This window comes from Triticum urartu, chromosome 2A (genome assembly GCF_056163025.1).
Source record: "Triticum urartu cultivar PI428250 chromosome 2A, HENAU_Tu73, whole genome shotgun sequence".
In the NCBI taxonomy this organism is placed as follows: domain Eukaryota; kingdom Viridiplantae; phylum Streptophyta; class Magnoliopsida; order Poales; family Poaceae; genus Triticum; species Triticum urartu.
Window position 1 is genome coordinate 25,671,744 of NC_141874.1, and position 9,138 is coordinate 25,680,881.

At 47.0% G+C, this 9,138-nt stretch overlaps 1 protein-coding gene across 1 annotated transcript; it reads right to left on the reverse strand.

Annotated features, from left to right (window-relative positions):
• Positions 1-4,033: 4,033 nt before the first annotated feature.
• LOC125540731 (protein NRT1/ PTR FAMILY 2.11-like) lies at positions 4,034-7,601 on the reverse strand. Its single transcript, XM_048704308.2, has 2 exons — positions 7,381-7,601; positions 4,034-5,791 (listed from the first exon to the last, which is right to left on the reverse strand). The coding sequence occupies exons 1-2, from the start codon at positions 7,535-7,537 to the stop codon at positions 4,161-4,163; spliced, it is 1,788 nt and encodes a 595-aa protein (XP_048560265.1). The 5' UTR covers positions 7,538-7,601; the 3' UTR covers positions 4,034-4,160.
• Positions 7,602-9,138: the final 1,537 nt, after the last annotated feature.

Sequence of the window (9,138 nt, forward strand, 5' to 3'; positions counted from 1 at the left end):
GTTTGGGCTACAGATTCCTGAAAATCACTTTGCTATGGATTCCTGAGAATCAGCTGTGGCTCTGGATTCCTGAGAATCAGAATCTGTCTGTTTGTTTACCCTGTTGTTTGTCAGCTTTAGGAGTTGTGGGTGTTGTGAAATGTCAGTAACGCCCTCAACTGCTGACTATGATGTTTATATGCAGATTAAAGCACAAGTTATCTGTTTTGACTTGATAAAGTGAGAACTAGCGCAAAAACACAATATATAGAATATATTTTTCGAGAAATGACAAATGGTATGAATATATCATCCGAAACATGCATATGAAACGTAGCATTGATATTCTCCAGTAACATTTATATTCTCATGCATGATACTCATTTGCTCCAAATTGTCAGGACCACATTTACGGAACTGCAAGAAGTCCTTTTTCTCCTGAATAAATAAATTGGTCGGCATTTGTCAACAAAAAATTCTAGTGCAATATTAGCTACATAATAATTTGATCTTATGAACATGACTTATTTTTGAACTGCAACCTACTGTAATGTTTTCTGGTCTGCTGTAAGAAACCAACTTCTACATTCTTGTACCCAGCAGCGTTCAAGAATTTGAGAGGCCTATTCCCCTTTAGCTTCTCAATGGCAGCGAGTTTGCAAAAAAAAAACGGTGGTCATTTATGCATTCCAATTGGCATTTGACATCTATAGATATGACATTCATAAGGACAATACACATATATTTAGTATGAAATCATGTATTCAATTTGCTGTGAAGGTTGAACTTAGGTCAGGCAACAACAATATTTTCTCCATTGGAACAAATAGGTCACAGCCAAATGTTAATCAGGGACGGCACATTCGGAGTACTAGCGAATAATTAGCAATTCATATGCGATAACATAGACATGCCCAAAATCTGAATGGTAAATATATGCCATGAAGCAAAGATTGCATATTTTGGGAGGGATTGTTTTTACCTTGTCCTGACGCAGGTCGGGGATGGGGCAGCGACGGTGCAGTCAAGCGGGCACAGCTCGAGTCGAGGGCCAAGGTGGACGAAGGTGCGGTGCAGCAGGAGCTCCGACGAGGTGCACGGACAACTTGAGTCGGCGGCGCAGGCGGGGATGAGGGGCGGCGGTGCAGGCGTAGATCAGGGGCGGCACGGCTCAGGTGGAGCTAGGGGACGGTGGCGCAGCGGATCTCGTCGCCGGTATATGGTGGGGGGAGGAGGGCCCCGGATCTGCACGCCCAGGTGGCGACGGGGCCGGCGATGGTGGCGGCGGCCGAAACCTAGAGAGCCATCGCCTCTCTGTTTCTGCCTCTGTTCGCTGTGTGAGAACGAACGAGAGGAGACCCTGTCGGTGGAACTAGTTGGGTTGGGACGCAGTGGCAATTCCATCGTAATAACGGGGAGATGTTGGCCTATTGTTGAAAGGGGGTAAGTGGCAGCTCGGGAATCAGCAAAATCGCTGATTCCGGCTTCCGGGCGTGCGTAGTGAATTTGGTAGAATCGATTCTACGAATCTGAGGTAAGAATCTGACCGTTTGTTTGAGAATCAGATTTTGGAGAGGCTAGAATCTGAGAATCACAATCTGAAGCCCAAACAAAGGCCACCTTAGTGTCCACAACATTGCTTTGCAAACCTCTAAGACACTAGGATTGATTGTGTTGCTTGGTTTTGTTATATGAGGAACTCTTATACTGAAACATTGTGGTGCTTTGCTAATTAATGGTGGTTCTTTGTACTTGTCAAGAAAATTTGAGGCTAACAATTGTTAGTTCATTGTTACTGAAGAACAAATGTGTGTGAACTCGTGTGAAAATGGCGGAACGGAAGATGCAATTGTGGGCCCCAATCACTAGTGCGTATCATAATCTATATCAGACAAGAGATGGCAGGCTAGTGGTCAAGCTTTGCTAGCCGCCGGCCGCGCATTCCTCCGTTAATTGATTGGTACTAATGAATATCGACAAAATACCAATTAGAGGGATATGGAAGGGTGAGGGCTGTGGAGGCGCAACCAAGATCGGACCAGGCCAAACATGATAGACAATGTAATCTCTACTGTTTAGAAAAAAAATAGTGTTTCTTTTCCTATCAAGTGAAGTGCTAGTCCAACCTTCCATCTTTTTTATAAGCATCATTCCTTAAAAATTGTCTTAATTGCCTTACTTTTTATTGACTTACAAAATAAATTTATGTTTTTCTGTAAGTCGATAAATGACTATAAAATCCTAAAATATATTTTTCAGGCAAATCTCATTATATATTTAGTATGTATATCACGGACAGTATTTCTCTTTTGAACATAGTATAGACGTATATGTTCATACATATGCATATATATTCATTCCTATGAACACATTCACATACACCATACCCTTATGAGCACCTACAAGAGACTTAACCAACAGACGGACAGTATTTGATATACATTTATTTACATAAATAACATAAATATGAGAAGATAAATTAGAAGCTAGCATATTAAAATATTTATAGTCCGTTAAAACAAATTATCTAGCAGACTTAAAAAATTAAGGCCTCATGGCCAGCGCCACGTGAGAATCTTTGGGAGGACGGCAAGGTTTGGTTTGTGTTCATATAAAAATAAGTATGTGCTGTCTATGCATCATTATTTAATTCTATTGGTAGATGATTTTGACGAGTAGGTTGGCCTTTATAGATCGGCTGTTGTATGTGGGCGATGTGGGTGTAGCGCTTCAGTCTAAGAGCATCTCCAACCGACGCGTCACGCGGCGCATTAAATAAACTTACTGCACTGGAAATATTAATTTTTCGTGCGTCACATAGCACTGTCTTTAGTGGCTGTTGCAAAAATTGCGTGCGTACCGCTTCAGCAGAAGCGCTAAAAATATAGCGCGCGATACACATGCGTATGTAGAAACAAGATACTTCCAACATAGATAATTCATAGCATAGGTAGATAAAAACAATACATAAATAGTTCAACAAAATAGTTCATCTACTCTGACTCCAACTACTACTTGTCGTCCTCCTCCTCCTCCTCCGACTCGGTGATGTCCTCCTCCGACTCGGTGATGTCCTCCTCCGACGTCGTAATGAAGGCGTCAATATACCGGTCATCGTTGGAGTCCCAGGTCGACGCTTCTCCAAGTTCGATGTTGAAGAGGGCGGCCGCCTTCAGCGTACGCCTGTCCTCGCAATAGGCGGCTCGCTCCGCCCTCTCCGCCCTCCTTTGCACGTAAAATTCGCGCTCGTTGACGACGTCATGCGGGAAGCATTGGCGCCGCACCGCCATGGCCTCCTCGTCCATCTCAGCGATTCCGAGGCGGCACTCCCGCCTCCGGTTATCGCGACGGTCCTCGTTGGTGACAAGCCGCGGGGAAGGCGCGACCTCCTGCGCCTACTCCCGTGTCGCCACCTCGGAGAAATTCATCTCCCTACGAAGCCGCCGGAGGTGCCACGCCGCTGCGTTGTACGGCGGGCGGCCTCGTGGGCGATGCCGAAAGTGCCGAGGCCGAGGCGCATCTCACCGGACCGGATCTCGGCGGAGAAGGCGCCGGAGGGGCGCGCGCGGACACCACGGTAGCACGAAGTTCCCCGATGGCGCGGCGGCATGGTGGCGGCGAGGCGAGAAAGAGTGGGAAGAGAGCGGCAAAGGGCGCGTGGCAAGGCGGAAAGCGGTGGAAGGATGCGTGGCGGGCGCTGGAGTTATAAAGCGCGCCGGACACCGCGCGCCCGGCCGCTTTTTCGCACGCGCAATCTTTTTCCGTGCCCGCTGGAGCGCGCGAAACCGCTCCACGCACGCTAAAACCCACGTTTACCCCGCGCGCGTGTTTTTTACAGCCATCGTTGGAGATGCTCTAACACACCTAGACGTTGAGTCAGATCCATAGTGTTCCCTCGTCACTGAACTACCTGCCTTATGCATCAATTAACAATAGATCCAAGTAATCATGCAAGATGAGCTATGTTTTGACGTGCTCTGCTCTTGCTATTACCATGCGGCCATGTCTTGCCATATTATTCCATCATCACACTCCCATCACATATATCCCATGTTTGATTATTCCCAAATATATTGTATCATAGAGTTATAGGATTCATGTTGGATCCAGAGGAACAATAATCATATAATCATACACATATAACAGTCCATTGATCTACCAATCTATGCATCGTGATTAAGCTAAACCTTCTTTGGGCCTTCGTCAAGCTCGATGGCATCGCTAGCATGGGCGCCGTCGGCGGACTTCTTGAACGTGAACCACCGTGCGCAGGCCACGAAGTAGACGAGGTTGGCGGCGGCGATGGCGGCGGTGACGAGGTAGAACAAGTCAACCCTTCCCTCGTCCAGGTCCTGGGCCAGCCAGTCCGGCCGCCCGTCCCGTCTCCTGGTCACCCGGTGCACCAGTGCCACCATGAGCCCGCTGGCAAAGCTCGCCACCGCGACACCCAGGAAGAAGAGCGCCCCCGCCACGCTCTTCATGTTCTCCGGGAACTGCCTATAGTAGAACTCTGTCAGCCCGACGACCGTGAACGCCTCCGACAGCCCTACCAACAGCTGTTGTGGTACCAGCCAGAAGCACGACATCATGGCCGTCCGGCGCCGGCGATGCTCCACCGCTGCAGACACCAGCATCGTCACCACGGAGAGCACCAACCCAACGCCGATCCGCTGGAGCTGGGTGATGCCGCCTTCGCGCTTAGTGAAGCGGCGGAGCGCCGGCACCACCAACCGATCGTACACTGGGATCCAGATCGTGAGGGCCAACATTTGGAAGATGACGAAGGAGCCCTCAGGGATCTTGAAGCTGACGGAGTTGCTAATCCGGCGATCGGTCTGCTCCGCCTGGAACACGATGTAGGTGCCTAGCTGGGTGATCACCACGAAGTATACAATTCCCGATGACCATACCGGTAGGACGCGCGCTAGGCACTTCACCTCCTCCACCTGTTGCATCGTGCACAACCGCCACGGGTCTGCCAACGTCTTCCCGTCCGAGCTGACCACGTCCTCGGTGGTCTGCATGGCCGCCTTGTCGAGGCACGTGAACTGGTCAGTGTATGCCAGCTTGGCGACGAGCTTGCTCCTGTGCGGCGGGTCAAATAGCTCGACGGTGTTGGGAGCTTGTCGGAGGTGGCGCTTGCGGAAGGAAGCAACGAGGACCTGTGTGAAGCTCGTGAATGGGCTGCCCTCGGGGCTGATGCGGACGTAGAGGCGTGTGCCCATGAAGAAGACGGCGCATGACAGGCCCATGAGCACTGCCGGCACAGCGAGGCCCAACGCCCAGTTGACATCGCTCTGGAGATAGATGATGACAGTGGCAGAGAGCATCATGGCGATGGTGTAGGTGAAGTAGTACCAGTTGAAGAAGCTAGTGATGCCACGACGTCCATCCGCGGTGTGTGGATCAAACTGGTCGGCCCCGAATGCCAAGTTGCACGGGCGGATACCGCCGGCACCCACGACGAGGAAGAAGAATGACACAAGGAGCACAACAAGCTGGGAGGGGATGGGGCCCTCACATTGGCCTTTGGAGATGCAGGCTGGAGGGTGGAGGGAGTGGAGTGCGGCAGTGAGGGTGAGCAGGACCATGCCGACGAAGGAGGCGATGGTGGCGGCCGCCAAGGTGGTGTAGCGGCCGACGTAGGTGTCGCTGATGAAGGCGCCCAGGACGGTGGCGAGGTTGCAGCTGCCGGTGAAGAAGTTGAGGAGGGTGGCGGCATTGACGCTCTTCATGTGGTACACCGTTGTCAGGTACACAAGCAAGTTCGATAGCGTCCCAATCGTGCCAAGCTTCTCAAAGGTCTCGTTCCCTGCAACAATCTCCCAAAAAAATTCTCATTTAATTACTTTCCAGTCTCGTGGTTAATTAGTGATGAGTTATAATTCATCAAATTCATCCTAGGGATTACAATGCTAATGGAATGTGTATCAAAGAAGAGCCAATTGGTTGATAGAATGTCCTTCGGGTTACAATGCTAATCCATGGGTTTCTCAACCATTCCTACAATGACTACAGAGAACAAAAGACTTGGTTGTCCAACCTCTAGACACGAATGGCAAGGAGGCGGACCCAGAGCATCAAGGCCAGGGATCCTTACTACTGCAAACTTAAATTCACATAAACAATAAACAAGTCGCTAATTTACATGATATGCATGCTAGAATAACAAAGCCAGTGCCAGAAGTTGTCGATACTTGCATGGAATTAACCCAAACTTGCATTTTTCTTGTACCCTGGTACTCCTACTAGTGGTTAGAATTTACAAATAGAATCATGTTTAGAAGTTTTAAAAGAATAGAAGAAACATCCTATAAGTATAGGTAGATGTACGTGCCTATAAATTTTAGTTAGGAACAAGTTTCTTTTGTATAGCCTTAAAATAAAATAACTTAATGAAATTCGTAGGTACTATGGGGGTGTTTGGTTGAAGGCCTGGACACCCTGCCTGGAGAAACCTCATGCCTGGATCGAGCCTAGAATGTTGGAGAATTTTGCCTAGTGAGGCTAGCCTGATGCACATGTGTTTGGTTTGTGCCCTGAGCCTGGCGCTGCTTTGCCGTGCAATTAGTACATAAAGAAATCCACACCGATAAATCCTATGAAAAAAATAAACTAATACCAAGCAGTGCGGCAGACTCACCCAGGCGCAAGACATGGGAGGCTAGGCTCAAGCTAACCACACTGCCAGGTGGCTGGCCAGGCCAATCCTTTTGTCAGGCTGTGCAGGCCAGGCTAGACTCGTATGACTCAGGACATCAACCAAACATGATACAGGCAGGTTTCACTATGTGAGAGAAAGAGGTGAGCTAAATATTAATGGTATAACATACTAGTATATTTAACTATTGTATGAATAGGCTATTAGATTGGCTACAAGTGATGTGGCAACTTCATATAGCCGGTTGTTGACTATACTATTATCTATGCTCTAAACTCTTGAAACTATCCAAATATTTTACACAAATATGAATAAAGTTGGTGGTGTAATGCGTAGAATCGCCATTATCAAGGTTCGTCCAGTGTAGCCTTTGTGGCAATTTGCCTTGTATGTAATACGGTGTACTCCCTCCGTTTTAAAAAAGATGGCATATTTTGATGGTCTAAATTCGTGCATTGGCCATCAATTAGTGAAATAACATGTTACTTATGTAACACATAATTGACACCATCAGATTCGTGCTCAAAGGCACTTTCACATGATTATGATTTTATAACCATTAAATAGATATGATATGACGGATTTATGGTCAAAGCATGAATTCGAAGAGTCAAGATATGTCCTCTTTATGAGAACGAAGGGAGTGGTAGCTATCGTCCATAGTTGAGTAAGCTAAGGTCCGTTGCTATTAGACCAAGGAACACTTACAGAGGCAGCTAGCTGGCATGACAGTTACTCACCTATGACGTAAGGCATGGCCTTCCATCCGCGGTAGTTGTGGACGGGCTCGCCATGGCCGGCATCAAGCGCCGATGAGTCAGTCGTCTTCTCTATGCTGATGCCATTCCCGTGATCCTGCTCCTCCTGCTGCGGCAGATCAGGGTTAGCGGCGTCCATCCCGCAGATGCAACAAGCAGCTAGACTGAAACTGGAGGTAGGTGGCAGCTTGTGCGAGTGTGGGCAGCTGCAGTAGTGCAGGAAGGAGAGGATAAGATACCGGCCGTATAAATAAGCTAGCCAAACTGCCAGACTACGGATTCTAATTATATCACTCCAAGATAAATAAACTCCAAGATAGTACTAGCTCTGTAAAGAAATATAAGAACGTTTATATCACTAGAATATAAGAGCGCTTAAATCAGTGTGAGAACATCAACATGAAGATGAAACCTTCAACATGGATTTTTTCCTTTGTTGATTAAGTGATGAATTCTAATTATAACCGCTAATATTAAATGCTAAACATAAAAGATATATATGATACGACATTGTGAGCTCACCCAACCAATCTCTCTTTTTTTTGCGGAAACACCCAACCAATCTCAGAGCAAGGTTAAAAGTAAAGCAATCTCTCGGCCCTTAGGGGGAAACAATGCTTAGAGCATGTATTACCCGTTGCCTCGGCTTACTACCTCGCACTTCCAAGTTACGCTCAGATGCAACGATGGACCGAAAAGTACAGTTTGCATGTGCCAAGTGAAGCCGCGAAAAGAGGCAGGAATCAGGGGAGAAAATTAAGGCATGGAGCCTAGATTTGTACTTAAAGTTAATAGTGTAGGGTCTACCTAATGGTAGCCTTATGTGTCTGCGTTGGAGAACAAAAAATAATACTAATAGCCTCTGTTTTTACTTTTAGGTGGACGCATGCGGGCAGAAGCAAAACCTAAGAAAGGGACGAACTAACAACTTGGAAAATAAGGATTAGGGATCAATACTAGAACCCCTCCTTGGATGGATTTCTCCTTCTGCTCCGGCTTTCAACTTAATGATGAAATAATAGGAATTGTGCTACTTCAGGACCGTTAGAGCACCCACACTGTAGTCTTTTTTTTATCCTCTAAGGCTACCTCTAAAGATTTTTAGCTGCCTCCCCCCTCTAGAGCTTTTGAGCTTAGCATCGTCGCTAGCCTTGGAGGCAGCCTCCAAGCTTTAAACAACTCATGTGACCCAACATGTCTATGTAGGGCTCTCTCTCAGGCACATAAACAGGACTTCACCAAATATATTTATTTATTTTTGTCGTAGCACCTATCTTAGAGGCAACAACAAAAGCTATACACTGCACGATTTTGGGCTTTGTTTAGAAGCCTGGTGTGGGGCCCAGGTTAGAGGTAGCTGAGCCTCTACACACTGCTGATGCCCTTATAGTTACGGCCGCCAAATTAAGGGTTCCAATAAACTTCTTGCACCAGTTGGCTCCCAGGTGCATATGCACCCATTGTCTAAATACACATTTTGAAAAGTTTAAAAATTCGGAACGAAAATCCCACATGTATATCCGGACATTCTATGTGCATGCACAAAGTTTCAGTGAAAAACGACGTTTTTTGTGGCTTGTGTAAAAAAGATATAAAATGCAAAATGAATAGTTGTAATGAAGCATCAGAAATTGTCTTTTTTACACAACCCACAAAAAACCTCGTTTTCACCGAAAACTTTGTGCACGCACATAGAATGTCTGGATATACATGCAGAATTTTTGTTCAGAATTTTTCAAG